This window comes from Pecten maximus, chromosome 4 (genome assembly GCF_902652985.1).
Source record: "Pecten maximus chromosome 4, xPecMax1.1, whole genome shotgun sequence".
Taxonomy (NCBI): Eukaryota; Metazoa; Mollusca; class Bivalvia; order Pectinida; family Pectinidae; genus Pecten; species Pecten maximus.
The window spans coordinates 50,499,235-50,520,163 of NC_047018.1; the positions used below are offsets into that span (position 1 = coordinate 50,499,235).

General features: G+C 35.1%; 1 protein-coding gene across 9 annotated transcripts in view; it reads left to right on the forward strand.

The window, feature by feature from the left end:
* LOC117326363 (EF-hand calcium-binding domain-containing protein 7-like) overlaps positions 1-20,251 on the forward strand; it is a 44,358-nt gene extending 24,107 nt beyond the window's left edge. For 3 of the 9 annotated variants that reach the window (XM_033883076.1, XM_033883078.1, XM_033883077.1), the window contains 12 exons: positions 1,741-1,779; positions 3,085-3,159; positions 5,884-5,984; positions 11,523-11,661; positions 12,125-12,234; positions 12,641-12,798; positions 13,266-13,399; positions 15,169-15,317; positions 15,724-15,843; positions 16,485-16,568; positions 19,063-19,170; positions 20,053-20,251. In XM_033883076.1, the coding sequence (XP_033738967.1) occupies positions 1,741-1,779; positions 3,085-3,159; positions 5,884-5,984; positions 11,523-11,661; positions 12,125-12,234; positions 12,641-12,798; positions 13,266-13,399; positions 15,169-15,317; positions 15,724-15,843; positions 16,485-16,568; positions 19,063-19,170; positions 20,053-20,127 (1,292 nt within the window). In that variant the 3' untranslated portion in view covers positions 20,128-20,251. The remainder of the gene's footprint in view (positions 1-1,740; positions 1,780-3,084; positions 3,160-5,883; positions 5,985-11,522; positions 11,662-12,124; positions 12,235-12,640; positions 12,799-13,265; positions 13,400-15,168; positions 15,318-15,723; positions 15,844-16,484; positions 16,569-19,062; positions 19,171-20,052) is intronic. The other 6 variants (XM_033883082.1, XM_033883084.1, XM_033883085.1 and 3 more) reach the window with 3 other exon arrangements.
* The last annotated feature ends 678 nt before the right edge of the window (positions 20,252-20,929 follow it).

Below are 20,929 nucleotides of genomic sequence, written 5' to 3' on the forward strand. Positions count from 1 at the left end.
GGCTATTTGCATTTCCTTGACATTTGTCCTTAAAGTATATGATCAATGCTGTAAGTGTCTCTTACACTCATCCATAATGATCCTTGCTGTTGGTGTATCCTCGATACTCGTTTCTTCATGTACATGTATATAGATGTCACACTCGCTTGTGTGAGAATCTTAAACCCTGTACAAACGACAAACAAATAAATAAACAAACCATCCAAGATATATATATTTATATCTATATATTTAATGAGACAGATACATATTTCAGTGGTTGAATTGATCACAGTCTGCTTGAATGACATTCTGTTTGCATATGATGTCATAGCCGTTCAGTCCGGATATACAATATAGATAGACCAAGAGTCCTATTGCCTCATCTCCTTACATTAATATATAAATAGCTTCCACCCTAGAATTCCATTTCTTCTTTTATGAACCAAGAGTTTTTTTGTCTCAGTTGTATAAATGTGTGAAACTAACACCTGGTATCACACTAAAAATAGTTTGCCTAAATTAACTCATATATATATATTTTATATATAAGCAGTATTTGCTATTTCTTTTAATTTCAATTTTGAATCTCTTAATGTTTTTCTTTACATTTTCGATATTAATGTTTTGATATTCAGATGATTATAACAAAACAGATAATTGAAAAATATGTTTATTTTTGTTTGAGGTTGCAGTAAGATCTAAAATAAGATAATTTTGATGGCAAACCTGTACTATCATATTTGACATAATATTGAAGTATTTTGAGTGCTTTACAATTTCAGAAATTATAATTATAGCAGAAATTTATAAAAAGAAAAAAATTCAAACATAAGATCAGCCATGATCTTTTCACAAGTTAGTTGGAAAAGCAATGACTGTATGATAGAAGAAATGTTAATTATTGATTTGTCAGAGATCTCCTCTTGATAAATCTTGATATGATATGGTTTACCAATTAAATTGTTACTTATCTTGTACATAGCAAAGTTGGAGTTTCTGCATGATCATGTGAGAATAGTTTGTTTTATATATAATGATAAGTGCTTTATATAGACTGCATGAATCAATCAAATTTAAATTATATTGTAAATCTTGTATGATATAATTGATTCATTTGCAGGATTTTTGATGAAAGATAAATATTATGTAGAATTTAAAACAAAATTCTTTTTAAAATCTGTTGTTTTGTTGTCTGTTTTATTTACAGGTTTAAAAAGAAAAATTCATATACAATTGTATGATTTGTGAATAATTTATTTGATTTAATAATTAAAAATCCACATATATCTCCTAAACACCTACCTAAAATTCTTTTTGGGAAGAAGATGGATTTAATTTTTTCTTATTAAATTAAGGTAACTCACTGTTGTACCTGAAAACACTGTTCAAGAGAAATGAAGATTTTTTTTTCCTAATTTTTTTTTATACTGTCGACTTCAGAAAAAAACGTTTTCTGGTACATATTTTATTTAATACACCCCTAGTTCTTATGTTAGCCACTAGTGTGCTTATTACAAATAGGTCAATTAACAATATATTATTCTTTAATTATAGCAATTATGATATACATAATATATAGATGAACAGAACAGTAAATATATATATACATTTTTTTGTACATTTCTGTCCTCCGACATAGACTTCACTATTTTTATCACTATTAATTTATATTCTTTTTTTTCCCTCACTCATTTATAAGTAAAACAGTACACATTTTAATTGCACAAGATTGTCACAATTTACTGCATGTCATTTCAGCTGGTATGTCAGGATCAAGAAGATCATTGCTAAGTATAGGTACATATGTTTATCTCCCTTTGTTAAAACTCGGTTTTGAAAATCTACACTTCTCTGAGTTTGAACTTTGACCCCTATACTACCTGGGTGTTTTGCCTAATGTATGTCTGCTCCTGGCTTTTGTAATTGCACTTGTGTTAAATATTTAATATTTCCTTTGTGATGTACGTGTGACTTCGCCTTTAAATTTCTCAGCTCCATTTGAACGTACAGATTTTTATAAGTATACTTATCAAATTATTTTTTCTTAATGAGATAAATTTAATATATGAAAAAAGGACTCTGAGGAAAAATTCTTTTCTTATCCTGAAAAGTCTTTTTTTTAGGCATTTTCCCCAAATTTTAATTGTTTTCGTCATTGACGACGTTAGTAACCTACATTATGATATAGCCTATATATAATACACTTATATTTTCATCATTTATTTTTTTTTTTTTTTTGGTAACTTGATAGTTTATTCACTTCACTGCACTTCAAATGCTTCATAGTACAGACTTTTACATTAACAAACCTTCCTCCCACACACCAGAAAATATATTCAGATTATATCCTGTCATTTTCAAAAATAGTGGTTTGCACTCTTTTTTCCCATAAAAAATTGTCACAAATCTTCTCAAACACTTGTATTTACACTAATTATTATTTTTATGAATAGGAAATCACAAATTATTATTTTTTCTTAAAAGGAAATCACAAATTATTATTTTTTCTTAAAAGGAAATCACAAATTATTATTTTTTCTGAAAAGGATATCACAAATTATTAGTTTTTCTTAAAAGGAAATGAGATATCTCAATTTCTAACAAACAATTAAGACTTCAAGACAGTTATTGCTACCAGCTGTCAGATAAAAAAAATATTTATTGAAAAAAAAAATTTACTAAAATATTGTCATTCTTTCAATTTCCAGTAAGTTTTTGTGAACTTTATCATTTTTGGGTCTTCAACAAGTCAAACTAGGGAAGGAAATGTATTAAAAACTTATATTTAAATGATCCGTCCGTCTACAATGTATTTAATTTAATACATACAGTAATCTGCACAGGATTCCTTACAATATTACATCAACGCGAAGACCTTCTGTATAGGTCAGGTCAATAGAAGTGGCTGAAATATCGGATATCACGAGTCAAATATCAAGACTACAAATTAGGAATTTGTTTTCCAAACAACCACATGTATGTGTATATCCGGAAATGAATATACTGTCAGACAAACTCCCAACAAATGGTTGGTCAACAACTTTTACGAAACCTTCTTACCTCAAACGTATTCCTAAATCTACATCCTCCTTTTGACTACAGGTGAGCAGAAGAATCCTTATAGCACACCTGTCCCTGCACAGCGAAAAACTCTTTCTCGTTCTCTCTTATCTGAAGGTAAATCTACCCCCTGTACGTAGTCAGCACGATTGCTTTATGTTGTAATGGGTATGTTGTGGTGTCAGTTTGCCTACCTAGTATATGTAGTCTAGGTTCGTATAGAACAGCTTTGCCAGTTTCTTATTTCTAAGAATTATTTTTTTTTTTAGTTAAGATTTTTTTTTTTTTTTTGCATGTTTTATATTTATAATGATTATTATGTATTGTAAAGAATGTGCTATTGCTTTTAATATTGTATGCTTTTGGTGACAGCTTAGTTTAAGTTTATAATATATCAATGTTTAAAAGCGCAATATTACATCTGGTGAAGACCAGAGGTGGGTTGTTCTATCTCGTTACCCGGGGCAGTTTGTGTTTCTCAGAAAGCTGAGATTTCAGACCATCATGTGTTTGTGGTTGTACTTGGCAAGAATAGAAAGCTTTGAGGCATCCAATGTGATGTTCAGTGAGGTATTTTTATGTAGTCACCAGCTACTACAAGGAGAACATTTATCAGAATGACCCCAGGGTGTTGATTGGGTGATGAACCCTTCAAACTGATAATAAAATAATGAATTTATATATCGGCAAGCTGATTATTGGCATCTATTGAAGTTTATTTTCTGATTTTGAAGGGTGTTGATTGGGTGATGAACTCTACAAACCGATAAAAAAATAATGAATTTATATATCGGCAAGCTGATTGTTGGCATCTATTGAAGTTTATTATTTTTGATTTTGAACAATATAATTGTCTTTGATCTGGATCTCAGCCTATGTTGAACAGACAGGAGACATGATAGCTCAGTTAGTAAGAGTACGGGCCACGTAACCTGAAGTGATTAGGGTCATTGGGCATGATTAGACACTAATTTGGTTGATTTATTTTCAAGTGAAAATTATATATGAACTGTTTGGCTGTCTACCGTTATACCATATAGGCGCCGCGGTGGTTGAGTGGTTAAGGTGTCTCCACACTTTATCACTAGCCATCCACCTCGAAACCTACGTGGGGCAGTTGCCAGGTACTGACCGTAGGCTGGTGTTCTTGGGAAGACATTTTATGCTGATTGCTTTGGATTGTGTGTGACAGGCCTCAGTTATGTTGTTTAATGAGGTAGTCACAAACTACTACAAGGAAACTCCACCTCAAAATGACCATGGGAGTTCATGGGTCGATAAACCCAACAAATTAACAAACAATGATGAACAGACAACAATTTGAACAACTAAAGGAATAGTTTGGGGTATTAAAAATCATTGTCTAGTTACAGATTGTGTATAGTGACAGGGCTGCATGTACGCATGGCCCAATCAGTACTTTAAGCCTCAGTTGGTTGAATTTTTTAATGATTTTTGTCCAAGTTTGAATTCCTTTTTAAAGGTTGTCTTCGAACACTTGAATTATCCCTCACAAACAAGAGTTATAAACTCATATATATCCAGTTGACAGAATGTTCTTAAAGATGAACATATCTTTTAAACTTGCTTTCAAAGGATACTTTTTGTAGTAGCTGCATGCATGCAAAGCATGATTTCACTTTTTCTTAAGCCGGGCAACATGGTATCATCGGCCCATCTTATAATAATTGGAGTTGATGTTTGACCCACTACTGGTCGTACTGGACATTATACTCAGGGAATAGATATGGAAAATCAGGCTCTTAAATTTAATCACAGTGTCTAAGAAATTTGTATGCCTTTATATCTGTCAGAATCTTAATAATTTTATCAGAATATTAGCAATGAAAATATATCATGCATTGAAATGACTTTTAAACATGCTTATCCTGCAATGAGAAACTCTTAAGACCTAATCACAGTAATTTGGTGTCCTTCAGTGACCTCTAGACAACCTTGATAAAGGTTCCACAGTCATAATTATATGCTGCCATTTATTTCAAATTAAAGCATTGTATCACTCTTATCTCCATGCATGGCCTTTAATTATGCTTTACAGAATTTAAGGAGCTAGTTTCTTAAGGAAAAGTAGTTTTTCCTTTAAAATCAATTATATGCTTTCCTATTGAAAAATTTGTGTTACTAGGGAATTTCGTCAGTAACACTGATGTAACTGGGCCGGGTACTGTAAAGTCATAAAACATCTGCGATCTAATGCCATAATATAGCATGTACGCTTTGATGAGAAAAATCTATATGATGCCTGAACTATATATCAGATGCTTACTGCAAGCTCAACTGCTGAGTTAATCTTATGATCATGATCAGTGCATGTCTTGAATGGCTTTTGTTGGCTGTAATTGTGACTCAATACTTCAATTATTATGATTTGTATCCGGAAGAGATTTATTATGGAAAGTAATCTAATGGATAAACAGAGTACATTATAAATCAAATTGGGTTAAGTCAAGGTGACCATTTAAGTCCTTTTCTATTTTGGCTTTTTATATATAAATATATATGAATTAATACTGAATTATATCAGCTGTATCAGATAGGAGAGATCTATATTTCATTTCAGATTATGAAATATTTACTGTTGAAATTACATTTTAAAGTGAACAAAAAATAAAATTAAACAATTGATGCTGAAATGTACATGAATGATCAATGATATTACAGATAGATATCAAAACTATTATTTATCAAAATAATTTAACTGTCATAAATAATTGTTAAGTTATCGGTATAATCATTTCTTACCACTGTATTCTGTTCCATGCTTTTTGAAGATTTATAATCCGCATGATATTTTCACTTGATTTGTTTTGTTTTATCCAGATGACATGCCACGACCTTCACCAAGGTCAAACAAGAAAGGAGTCAAACATGTCCCCGCTAGTAAACTAGGCCACCTTACTGAGGAGCCAAAAAATAAACGGGTAAGAAAAACAGTCTCTGATGAAACCTCAGACATTTTGTTTCATGACAAGTGATATATATCATTTGCTTATCATATTCAGCAACTTCGTCAATGGGGTTCGACAAATGGAACAGCCTGTTTCTTCAAAATTCATTTGTCACGTGCAGATTGGCAAACAAAAAAGTGAATTGAAATAATACGAAAAAAAACACAGTCAGTTCAATTCTTTTTATTATTTGTGTAACAGTATTGTATAAAATGTCTTTTTGATACTTTTTAGTTAACATAAAAAAACAACGTAGTCCTAGGCTTTTTAGCCCACCATCATCAGATGGTGGGCTATTCAAATCGCTCTGCGTCCGTGGTCCGTGGTCCGTGGTCCGTCCGTCCGTCCGTCCGTCCTTCCGTCCGTCCGTCCGTAAACAATTCTTGTTATCGCTAATCCTCAGAGAGTACTGAAGGGATCTTTCCCAAATTTCATATGTGGGTTCCCCTTGGTGCCTAGTTATGCATATTGCATTTTGAGACCAATCGATAAACAACATGGCCGACAGGCAGCCATCTTGGATTTTGACAATTGAAGTTTGTTATCGCTATTTCTGAGAAAGTACTGAAGGGATCTTTCTCAAATTTCATATGTAGACTCCCCTTGGTGCCTAGTTATGCATATTGCATTTTGAGACCAATCGGAAAACAACATGGCCGACAGGCAGCCATCTTGGATTTTGATAATTGAAGTTTGTTATCGCTATTTCTGAGAAAGTACTGAAGGGATCTTTCTTAAATTTCATATGTAGGTTCCCCTTGGTGCCTAGTTATGCATATTGCATTTTGAGACCAATCGGAAAACAACATGGCCGACAGGCAGCCATCTTGGATTTTGACAATTGAAGTTTGTTATCGCTATTTCTGAGAAAGTACTGAAGGGATCTTTCTCAAATTTCATATGTAGATTCCCCTTGGTGCCTAGTTATGCATATTGCATTTTGAGACCAATCGGAAAACAACATGGCCGACAGGCAGCCATCTTGGATTTTGACAATTGAAGTTTGTTATCGCTATTTCTCAGAAACTTATGAAGGGATCTTTCTGAAATTTCATATAAAGGTTCCTCTTGGTGCCTAGTTATGCATATTGCGTTTTGAGACCAATCGGAAAACAACATGGCCGACAGGCAGCCATCTTGGATTTTGACAATTGAAGTTTGTTATCGCTATTTCTCAGAAAGTACTGAAGGGATCTTTCTGAAATTTCATATGTAGGTTCCCCTCTGTGCCTAGTTATGCACATTGCATTTTGAGACTATTCGGAAAACAACATGGCCGACAGGCAGTCATCTTGGATTTTGACAATTGAAGTTTGTTATCGCTATTTGTCAGAAAGTACTGAAGTGATCTTTCTCAAATTTCATATGTAGGTTTCCCTCGGTGCCTAGTTATGCATATTGCATTTTGAGACTAATCTGAAAACAACATGGCCGACAGGCAGCCATCTTGGATTTTGATAATTGAAGTTTGTTATCACTATTTCTCAGAAAGTACTGAAGGGATCTTTCTGAAATTTCATATGTAGGCTTCCCTTGGTGCCTAGTTATGCATATTGCATTTTGAGACCAATCGGAAAACAACATGGCCGACAGGCAGCCATCTTGGATTTTGATAATTGAAGTTTGTTATCGCTATTTCTGAGAAAGTACTGAAGGGATCTTTCTCAAATTTCATATGTAGACTCCCCTTGGTGCCTAGTTATGCATATTGCATTTTGAGACCAATCGGAAAACAACATGGCCGACAGGCAGCCATCTTGGATTTTGATAATTGAAGTTTGTTATCGCTATTTCTGAGAAAGTACTGAAGGGATCTTTCTTAAATTTCATATGTAGGTTCCCCTTGGTGCCTAGTTATGCATATTGCATTTTGAGACCAATCGGAAAACAACATGGCCGACAGGCAGCCATCTTGGATTTTGACAATTGAAGTTTGTTATCGCTATTTCTGAGAAAGTACTGAAGGGATCTTTCTCAAATTTCATATGTAGATTCCCCTTGGTGCCTAGTTATGCATATTGCATTTTGAGACCAATCGGAAAACAACATGGCCGACAGGCAGCCATCTTGGATTTTGACAATTGAAGTTTGTTATCGCTATTTCTCAGAAACTTATGAAGGGATCTTTCTGAAATTTCATATAAAGGTTCCTCTTGGTGCCTAGTTATGCATATTGCGTTTTGAGACCAATCGGAAAACAACATGGCCGACAGGCAGCCATCTTGGATTTTGACAATTGAAGTTTGTTATCGCTATTTCTCAGAAAGTACTGAAGGGATCTTTCTGAAATTTCATATGTAGGTTCCCCTCTGTGCCTAGTTATGCACATTGCATTTTGAGACTATTCGGAAAACAACATGGCCGACAGGCAGTCATCTTGGATTTTGACAATTGAAGTTTGTTATCGCTATTTGTCAGAAAGTACTGAAGTGATCTTTCTCAAATTTCATATGTAGGTTTCCCTCGGTGCCTAGTTATGCATATTGCATTTTGAGACTAATCTGAAAACAACATGGCCGACAGGCAGCCATCTTGGATTTTGATAATTGAAGTTTGTTATCACTATTTCTCAGAAAGTACTGAAGGGATCTTTCTGAAATTTCATATGTAGGCTTCCCTTGGTGCCTAGTTATGCATATTGCATTTTGAGACCAATCGGAAAACAACATGGCCGACAGGCAGCCATCTTAGATTTTGATAATTGAAGTTTGTTATCGCTATTTCTGAGAAAGTACTGAAGGGATCTTTCTCAAATTTCATATGTAGACTCCCCTTGGTGCCTAGTTATGCATATTGCATTTTGAGACCAATCGGAAAACAACATGGCCGACAGGCAGCCATCTTGGATTTTGATAATTGAAGTTTGTTATCGCTATTTCTGAGAAAGTACTGAAGGGATCTTTCTTAAATTTCATATGTAGGTTCCCCTTGGTGCCTAGTTATGCATATTGCATTTTGAGACCAATCGGAAAACAACATGGCCGACAGGCAGCCATCTTGGATTTTGACAATTGAAGTTTGTTATCGCTATTTCTGAGAAAGTACTGAAGGGATCTTTCTCAAATTTCATATGTAGATTCCCCTTGGTGCTTAGTTATGCATATTGCATTTTGAGACCAATCGGAAAACAACATGGCCGACAGGCAGCCATCTTGGATTTTGACAATTGAAGTTTGTTATCGCTATTTCTCAGAAACTTATGAAGGGATCTTTCTGAAATTTCATATAAAGGTTCCTCTTGGTGCCTAGTTATGCATATTGCGTTTTGAGACCAATCGGAAAACAACATGGCCGACAGGCAGCCATCTTGGATTTTGACAATTGAAGTTTGTTATCGCTATTTCTGAGAAAGTACTGAAGGGATCTTTCTCAAATTTCATATGTAGGTTCCCCTCTGTGCCTAGTTATGCATATTGCATTTTGAGACCAATCGGAAAACAACATGGCCGACAGGCAGCCATCTTGGATTTTGACAATTGAAGTTTGTTATCGCTATTTCTCAGAAACTTATGAAGGGATCTTTCTGAAATTTCATATAAAGGTTCCTCTTGGTGCCTAGTTATGCATATTGCGTTTTGAGACCAATCGGAAAACAACATGGCCGACAGGCAGCCATCTTGGATTTTGACAATTGAAGTTTGTTATCGCTATTTCTCAGAAAGTACTGAAGGGATCTTTCTGAAATTTCATATGTAGGTTCCCCTCTGTGCCTAGTTATGCACATTGCATTTTGAGACTATTCGGAAAACAACATGGCCGACAGGCAGTCATCTTGGATTTTGACAATTGAAGTTTGTTATCGCTATTTCTCAGAAACTTACGAAGGGATCATTCTGAAATTTCATATAAAGGTTCCTCTTGGTGCCTAGTTATGCATATTGCGTTTTGAGACCAATTGGAAAACAACATGGCCGACAGGCAGCCATCTTGGATTTTGACAATTGAAGTTTGTTATCGCTATTTCTCAGATACTTATGAAGGGATCTTTCTGAAATTCCATATGTAGGTTTCCCTCGGTGCCTAGTTATGCATATTGCATTTTGAGACTAATCTGAAAACAACATGGCCGACAGGCAGCCATCTTGGATTTTGACAATTGAAGTTTGTTATCACTATTTCTCAGAAAGTACTGAAGGGATCTTTCTGAAATTTCATATGTAGGTTCCCCTCTGTGCCTAGTTATGCATATTGCATTTTAAGACTAATCTGAAAACAACATGGCCGACAGGCAGCCATCTTGGATTTTGACAATTGAAGTTTGTTATCGCTATTTCTGAGAAAGTACTGAAGGGATCTTTCTGAAATTTCATATGTAGGTTCCCCTCTGTGCCTAGTTATGCATATTGCATTTTGAGACTATTCAGAAAACAACATGGCCGACAGGCAGTCATCTTTGATTTTGACAATTGAAGTTTGTTATTGCTATTTCTCAGAAAGTACTGAAGTGATCTTTCTCAAATTTCATATGTAGGTTTCCCTCAGTGTGTAGTTATGCATATTGCATTTTGAGACCAATCGAAAAACAACATGGCCGATAGGCAGCCATCTTGGATTTTGACAATTGAAGATTGTTATCGCTATTTATCAGAAATTGCTGAAAGGATCTTTCTGAATTTCATTTGTAGGTTGCCCTCTGTGTCTAGTTATACATATTGGATTTTGAGACCAGTCAGAAAACAACCTGGCTGACAGGCAGCCATCTTGTATTTTGAAAATTGAAGTTTGTTATCGCTATTGTACAGAAGGTACTGAAGGGATCTTTCTCAAATTTCATATGTAGGTTCCCCTTGGTCCCTGGTATTATATTGCATTTTGGGACCAATCGGAAAACAACATGGCCGACAGACAGCCATTATCGCTAAATCTTAAATTTTATATATAGGTTCCCCTTGTTTGAAAAGTACTAGAGAGTTGTTTCTGAATTTACACAGATTAGTAAGACTTAGAAGAAGGGAAAAGTAGAGAAAAGATCAATCTGACATGGAACCTATAAAGATCATTCAATGGTGGGCACCAAGATCCCTCTGGGATCTCTTGTTTTGTGAAGCATATGATTGTATTTAAGCACGGCATGGATTGATGTCACGTTTTGGGTGTCAATTATGCTCACATAGACTGCAAATATTTTTAGTTAGTTTATATATCGTGGCTTGCCATCAAAATGTATACACAGACATCTTAACAATAAGTTGAGTCTATTATATATTTACTCTTGGGTAAATTACCTAGCATTGTTTCCGTCAGTCATTCTGACTCATCAGAGTTACTGCCCTTTGTATAGCAATAGCTTGACGGCCTATGGGAGCTGAGATTGTTTGTCAGAGAACTATCATGGTTTTCTCTTCAATATTCCAAAGTCATAAATCGGAATCAATATTTTTGCAAACATGTTTCACCATATATTCATATCTTAATTTTTGTTGGCAAGACTGTATGTATCTCGGTATTTAAATACTAGAAGATGTCGATAATTTTGATCCTGTAGATATGTTTACATATTCTCCCTGGCAGGACTGGACCAAAACTACCAGTAAGGGTTGTTTCTTTATTGACGAAGATGACGGTCTGATGACACACACTTACAGACTGAATCTGAATGAGAGAAGTAAAGTTTGGATCACGGTCCAGCCATCCATTCCACAATCCATGAGTAAGTTACTTAAATCATCATCAGTGTTTTCCACGGCTTTGAACATGTTTCACTCTTCCAATATCAAGTTTTTTTTTCCATTATACCCTCCTCTCTTTAAAATGGGTATACAATATATGTAATTTGAATAATTTGTCTATCTATCCATCCATTGATGCATACGTCTGTGTATCCATCTGTCCATCTGTTGATGTACAAAGATTGAAAAAGTTCATATGCATACCATAACCTATGCCATCAAGTTCTTCATCTGATAAGATTTCTTTGACCATCGGTCAAAGTTAAAGGTCAAAGGTCACCCTTGACCTGAATTACAAAATCTGGATGTACAAAATATATCTCGTGAACCATTTGACAGATTTAATCTATCCATAAGTGTCAAATCTCATCATTGTTTTCCATATTTTGAAATGTTTTCATATCCCCAAACTAACATTGTAATGGTGTTTACTCAATTCTTCAGTCATAGGAGACACGACCCCCATAGATACCATGTTACTTGTCACGAAAAAGAAGCCAGATAGTGAAGGAAGATCGGTGGTCGGGTTCACAGAAAAACGGGACGGCAAAGGGGTAAGTACTGTCCTGTCTTCTCATTGTTTAATCCTACATCCATCCGTCCATCCTTCCTATATCCATCCATCCATCCATCCATCCATCTATATCCCACGTCCATCCATCCGTCCTGTTAGTCCATCCATCCCATCCCGTTCTGAATAAATGACATATTTTGAGATGTTAAGATTTTAAGTGGGTATTTTCTTCTTTTGTTCTTTTTAACATTAGAATGAGAAAAAAAATTAATGAAATTAAAAAAATTATAAATTATGATAAATATTTCATATTTTCTACCAAAAAATGCATTCCCTTTTTTCTTCAATTTTTTGGTAAAACAGCAATGGTTTGAACCGTTTCAAAAAAAAAATCCTTGCAATTTCCATTGATATCAATCATCAATCGGTTGTTTTTTGTTCCACAGAAATATGGTGTTATGTGTGAGTTGAAGGCTGGTTCCTACAACTTACTACCATTTACGACAGGATGTCACCTGAAAGCTCGTCGCTCCGACTCCTCAAAGGAAACACCATTGGTACGAAAGGATAGGGACGGGAAAACATCCATCACCAAAGCATTCAGGTATTAGTTCAATAATAGTGACTCATTGTATATTATGGACACGGGAAAAATTGTGTTCTGAACAAAATCCATTGAGTCACCTTTTAGATAATTATGTAATAGTGGTAGAGTGAAGAGGGCTCATGTATGGGCTACGACTGTTCAATTCCCATTTTGCTAAAATCTGCACAATAAGATATTCTGAAATAAAAAAAAATTCTGTACCCCTTTTTGGGGTGATACATTTACACTTCAAAAGCATTTCAAGAATTAATAAATGTTAATTCTTGGACAAAATTTTGAAAGAACCGTTTTTTCGACTGAATATAAGTATTATTTCCCCTTAAATTTAATTCAAAATACATGCTAGTTTGCTGTTTTATTTTAGAAATACTTTATCAATTAAGTTTAGTTCATCAAAATTTTCCCTTCTTCCAATCAGTACAGATTATTTACAATCAGTTAATAATGTACTTATTACCCTGTAGGAAAGCCCTGGAAGAGATATTCGAACTCAGTGATCTTGACGGAAATGGCACACTGAGTCGAGACGAGTTCACATGGTTCACATTGAGGACGAGCGGGGACAAGGTCACGGACGATGAATGGGCTGTTGTTGAAGGTCACTATCTTCTTAATGAATGTGTATTTTTGGTTTTGCTTATATATGTGTATAATTTGGTTAAGATAATTTAATTCATCAGATTTTTCCAAGGGGATTTGCTATATTTGTCCTGGAATAAGCTGAGGCCCAGACATCATTAACTTTGGCTCCAAGAAGGCAGGCTTATTGCAGGACAATACCATAGCATTACACTGATTTAAAAGAAATGGGCTTATTGCCAGGCATGGGCTTATTATATATACAGTCAAACCTCGATGATTCGAACTTCGTTGATTCGAAGTTCTCGCTGTATCGAACTTTTTGCTTGGTCCCAAATTTTCTCACTATATAACACTACTAAAGAACCTATGTATGATTCGAATTTTTATAAATCGAAGTTTTCGATGTATCGAACTTTTTTCACGGCCCGTTAGCTAACTAATTATAGGTAATTGACATCTCATGATTCGAACAAAAAATTTACCTGTACTGACCACTGGACAGGTGTTTGTCGTGACCCCCGCGGCAAGATGTCACACCTCTCCCATAAAAGCCCCGACTAACAATAGGGATAACGATAGCGTGTGTTGTCTACTCCTGACCATAGGATTAATTAATAATCAGACCAAATTTATAGATTAATTGTGTACTTATAAGCCATGACATGTAATCTCTCTGGTATAACATACCAGTAGTCGTCTTTAATGATCGCCGCCGCCATTGAAATCAGCGGTCGGTGAGTAGATTTTAAGGAACCGTGAAACAAGCGGATCGATTTTAAATACAAACAATTAGCGATGTTTTCACTCATACTCTAAGTGGCACGTTTCAAACTTACGCATAAATATCCGGGTAAATCGATTATTTGTCATTCAATCATGCATTCTCCAACTGATTTAGATTCGATTAGTGAAGGGCTCGGTACCCAACCCGAGGGGTTCCGCATTTTATATACTCGTATATAACGTAAACACATGTGTCTTCATCAGGGGGAAACCGTTAACGTAAGTGTGCCTTGTACTTCTCTGTTTTGCTAAAATGTGATAGATCTAATTGTTTAGTAAAAATGATACTTATTTAATTAATAAAATGATTTATGGATGACAGGTGACGATCGACACTACGACATCGAGGACATGTAACAGCTATATAAGATTTATGGTCATTATCATAAAAAACTCGACCTATTGTCGACCATGAATAATTCGAAGTCCCGCTGTATCGAAGTTTTTCTGCAAGTCCCTTGAACTTCGAAACATCGAAGTTTGACTGTATATAATTACTAGCCATGGGCTTATTGTAGGATAAATAAGTAAAAAGTATGTCATTTGATCTCACAAGAATCCTTTATATGTTGTAACTAAAGGAAAAATCAAGTTAAAAATTACATTATATCAAGTATAAATTTGTGGTAATGTATCTATTAGATACTGTATAGTTATACAATGCAATATGTCAGAACATATAAGTTTAAATGTCCTGCATATCTGTCTAGATCTATAATCTTTGAAGTTTTTGTTTTCGTACTCTTGATGTATCATAAACCAATCACAACAAAGCTTTCATACTCTATACCTATCATAAACCAATCAAAGCAAGGCTTTTAGTCTCTGTGCATAGCATAAACCAATCACAGCAAAGCTTTCATACTCTGTGTGTAATCACAGCAAAGCTTTCATACTCTGTACGTATCATAAACCAATCACAGCAAAGCTTTCATACTCTGTATGTATCATAAACCAAACACAACAAGACTTTTATTTCTAGTCTGGTGTTTCTACTTACAGACACAGTTGAGTTAGAAAACAATGAAATCACTAAGAAGGGATTTGTAAAACTGAACGAGATGGAGGCAGACGATGTAGACGATGACATCAGCGACCTCTGGGTGACTTTAAATTCTATGGGCTACAATAAGGATCTGTTCATTGATGAGGTAAAGAACAATTAATTTGATTTATTTTTATAACTTACTCAAGAAATAACTATGAATTTCTTTGATAATGCTTGTTCAGTTAACACACTAATTCTCAAATGAATTTTCTGAATAAATATTTTTGGTTTTATTCTTTTCATACTAAGTAAAAAATTGTACTAATATCAGTTCTATGTAATATATAGCACCTTATTAAATGATAGCAGAATTAATCTCTGCACATGTTATAAACCCATCGGCGATGATCGCATTAATGTTTTTTCATTCTTACATGTATATGGAAACAATATTTTCTGATATCCTGTATGTCTTTTGTACTTAACAAGGATATATGTTACTCAAGTTTATCAGCATGTTTGAGTTCTAGAGTTTAGGATGAAAGAAAATGATTTCTATATATTCGCAGGCTTGCCCATACAAACTGGATGTGTATACAGAAAGTTGTGACGATGCCGAGGTGGCACTCACCTGTACCGGAATAGAAACGATCAACAACGACATGATAATAGAAACCGTCATGGAACAGGTACGTTCAAATTAATGTCTTGTTCTGGAGGAAGACATTTTAATTAGACTTATTCAAGTTTTTTCCCTCAGATTTATCATTTTTCGTTTTGTCACATAAAGAGGAGTTATCTCCCCTTGTTCCAATGTTTTCCTGGTGTGTCAGACCAACATGGCTCCTGACTACATTAGCATATGTATCGGAGATAGTAATTAAGAGGTGATTGCTTTAGTAAACTGTATTTAAATGTAGATTGGAAATCTTCTCCTTTGGAGGAAGCATTTTATGAGTGTTTGATATCACATTAAGGCATTTGTCAAAATTAATATTGTAAACAAATCTTGTCCAGGAGGAAGATTTTTTCTTTTGTATTTTTATTTTGTTCCAGTTTCATCAACATTCCATAATAGATATTACTGACAGAAATCCTTAACTAATATTTTTCCTTCCAAAGGAAAGTATGACAATAATAGAATGTATTTAATATGTCATAATACCATTTTTTTTTCTTAACGCCAACAAAGCTCATATAAATAGCTTTGAATTCAGAATTTTCTTAATTTAAGAATCACTGATAAAATTGGGACCTGGTTTAAATTTTCAGGTTACTGATCAAACCATGTTTAAATACCATTTAAAGGTATTTGTCGTTCCATTTTCAGGATGAGGGAGTGAAGATCAAGGGCAGTGTGTATATGTATACGTACGCTAACGACACAAGATCAACTGTGGTTTTGTCTAACAGGGTAAGGTCACTCGTAATTCTAACAGGCCGGTCCCGTAAATCAATGCAGACTTATTTGGTTGATTTATTTTCGAGTGAAAATTATATATGTACTCTCTGGCTGTCTACCGTACATTATACCATATAGGAGCCGCGGTGGCCGAGTAGTAAAGGTGTCCCCACACTTTATCACTATCGCTCCACCTCTGGGTTGTGAGTTCGAAACCTACATAGGGCAGTTGCCCGGTACTGGCCGTAGGCTGGTGGTTTTTCTACGGGTACTCCTGTTTTCCTCCACTTCCAAAACAAGAGGCCCAATGGGCCTGTATCGCTCACCTGGCTCTACAGCAACTTTGAAGTTGATTGAGGTCATTTCTAAGGATACTATCTTGATTACCTCTTTATTCAAATATCATTGTAAGCTAGTTTTATTCATATTAAAATTTTCTAGTCCTTCATTCCAGCATTCTATTGGCCTAATATCAGGTCTTGGAGGCTCTTGGCTATAGCAAAATTATTTCTACAGATTTAAGCCGATTTCACCCCTGTGACCTTGAATGTAGGTCAAGGTCATTCATTTGAACAAACTTTGTAGCCCTTCACCCCAGCATGCTTCACCCCTAATATCAAGTCCCTGGGCCTCTTGGTTATTGAGAAGAAGTCGTTTGAAGATTATAGCCTATTTGACCCATGTGACCTTTAATGAAGGTGAAGGTCATTTATTTGAACAAACTTTGTAGCCCTTCAGCCCAGCATGCTACAGGCCCAATATCAAGTCCCTGGGCCTCTTGGTTATTGAGAAGAAGTCGTTTGAACATTATAGCCTATTTGACCCACGTGACCTTGAATGAAGGTCAAGGTCATTTATTTGAACAAACTTTGTAGCCCTTCACCCCAGCATGCTTCACCCCTAATATCAAGTCCCTGGGCCTCTTGGTTATTGAGAAGAAGTCATTTGAAGATTATAGCCTATTTGACCCATGTGACCTTGAATGAAGGTGAAGGTCATTTATTTGAACAAACTTTGTAGCCCTTCACCCCAGCATGCTACAGGCCCAATATCAAGTCCCTTGGCCTCTTGGTTATTGAGAAGAAGTCGGTTGAAGATTATAGCCTATTTGACCCATGTGACCTTGAATGAAGGTCAAGGTCATTTATTTGAACAAACTTTGTAGCACTTCACCCCAGCATGCTACATGCCAAATATCAAGTCCCTGGGCCCTTTGGTTATTGAGAAGAAGTTGTTTGAATGAAAAAGTTGACGCCGGACGGCCGGCCGGACGGACGGACGACGGACGCCGCACCACGGCATAAGCTCACTTGCCCTTCGGGCAGGTGAGCTAACTAGGCTTATCCTTAAATGACCCTGGCTGTTAATAGGACATTAAACAAAATAAACTCAAACACTTACCGTTATGTCAATGTAGCCAATTTACTACATCAATATAATTGTAGACAGCCAGATAGTTACATGATCAGCTCCTTTCTTGGCCTCATGATGTAGTCAATTTGCTATATGGTAAGGGCCAGTACCCCATGATAAGCAATTTATACCCAAAAATTTGAATTTGAATTTCCCCATTTTTTAAATTTTTTTTTGGAACAGCGTTAATATGGTTTCGTTTTAGCAATATACATGTGCAGTACATACAATGCTTAATTTACATCATTATACAATTGTTAATGACTGGTTCATTTTATTTACCATTAATCAATTCTACCTGTAACTGCCCAGATGTACCTGTGTGACACATGGCCAGTTTTTGTAGCATAGATATTTTTTGTACTGTTTGAAGTACAGTCAAACCTGTATTAAGCGACCACCCGAGGGACCGACAGATATTGGCTGCTTAAGACAGGTGGCTGCTTAAACCAGGTTGGCTGGGAACCGCCTGTTGCCCAATTCTTTTTTTCAACAGTTTATTGAATTTATCACATTATAATGCACTTATTGATATTGATAACAATATACCATGTACAGTGTATTTTGAAATGAAAACCAACAAAGATAAAAGTTTTGATGAATTTGATAAAAAATACCTTGTCATGTGATTATCGCGGATGTCTACTTCTGGACAAAATGGCCGCTTAATACAGGACGATACAACAACTCGGGGGCATATTTTTGTGGCCGTTGGCCGCGGTAGACAGGTGACCGCTTATTTAAGGTTCATTATATAGTGTTTTCCATCGGGCGGACCACATAATGGCCGCTTAACGGAGGTGGCCGTTAGAGCAGGTTTTACTGTATACTGTATATTGTGGCATAATCTTGTAGCACATATTAACCAAATCCAACAGATAAGCCGATTAATAATTTGACAGGCACACCCACATCGTTTGCTAGAGACATTAGTATACAGAAAATTTAAAGTTAAAATAAACATCAATCTGATTTGGAATCAACTAAAAAATGATTAATTACCAATAAGAAACCATTTTGAGATGTTAACAGGATATATTTATGTCTAAAAAATTTTAATTAATTTAATTAATAATTTTTTTTTGGTCTGCAGTCCAACAACTCAGTGAATGTCACCATGGACTGTACCTCTAGTAAGAACTGTCAAATAAGCCAGGATAACGAGGAGTACACCGTCACCCTGGACCCCCACGAAAAACAAGTAAGTCTCCGCAGTACCAATTTTCTTTTGAGAAACGTGAAGATGAAGATGTGAGCTCAGAAATTCCGTTATATCACTTGTATAGGATATGTATAATGTAATTACTGGGGCCGAGGTGCCCGAGTGGTTAAGGTGTCCCGATATTTTATCACTAGCCCTCCACCTCTGGGTCGCAAGTTTGAAACCCACATGGGGCAGTTGCCAGGTACTGACCATGGGCCTGTGGTTTTTCTCCGGGTACTCCAGCTTTCCTCCACCTCCAAAACCTGGCACGTCCTTAAATGACCCTGGCTGTTAATTTATAATAGGAAGTTAAACAAAATAACCCAAACCAAAGCAGGGGATCTTTTTTTATAAACAAAACTACTAATGATTTATTGACATTTTGTCTTAAAGTTGCTACGAACGATGCAGACATAATATACAATGCTTGTTTTGAAAAACACATGAAATTGCACGCTAATAATATAGAAATATATCTAATTCAGATCAATACGTGAAAAAAACCAGTGTTCTCAATTTGATTCTTATCAAACAGAAAGTGATATATTATGTGAGTTGGATTACAATAGAATCGCTTTAGGATACAATTTAACTTTAAAAGAGAAGTTCAAAACTTTTTTAGGGTGGTAATAATGTAAAATATATGTATACCTTTTGGTATTACATACATATATAAAAAATATACAACAGGCTATTCTTATATTTTCAATCGGTCATAATTACTCATCGTCAGAGATGTATACCTGTAGCATCTTAGAGTGGTTCTGAAGTTTTATTAAATATGAATGCTAAAGATATGTTTAAATTTTAAACTTCTGTATGAATTATACTATAATGTTGAATTCCCGTGGATTTATAATGTTCCGTTTTTGTTTATAGATCGCACATCACCTGATGCCTCTGGATGAGACTTTAGACTGGACGCCACGTTGTGTAGAAGCCGTCACGAAATAGTAGCAGTATTTTCTAGGCCCATATGTTATTGTTTCAGCAACCATCCCGTCCATTTCTTAGTTTACATAGAAAACGTTATAGATCTGTTTACATGAACATTTACCCAATGATTAAACATACACAGGAAAAAAGTAGTCACAACTATCATTGAAAAATCATATGACATACGTATACAATATGTTTGTAGTGTTTTTAGTTTCTGCTGGAAAGGAATGTTTTCTTCGAAACAATTGTTGTTATTTACAGATATATTGTGAATCAGAATTGTTGTATAGCTGTTGTTTTATTAAGATTTCAATATTCTTAATGATTTGATTGCAAAAAAAAAATCTTTAATATTTGTGTAAGAGCTATTCTGGTAAAATATTTCCATGTTTGTAAAAACAGGAATTCCTCATAGAGGTGATTTGATTCCAACAGTATCAGATAATTAATAGGCTGCATTTTCTCCAGTTCCCACCATGTGCAGAATTTCTTTATTTCTGAAGTACTCCAATTGAATATATGATGTACTTGAATAGCCTTAGCTAAATAAAATATATATAGACACTATGTAGGCTCCTAAGGATTATATGTCTCCACGATAAACTTTATAATCAACATCCCCATGTTTGCCAGTAATGCAAATTAATCAAATTTTCTAGTTACTCATAACTAAATAATATTCTTTGTTTCAACTTTTTAATGTTTTGTTACCTCCACAAAAAGTTTATCTCAAATTGTGGAAACAAAATCCTTTTATGCTGACATATTTCTCTCGATTATAAATAACTTCGCCGAAATGCAATGCATTATCATTAAT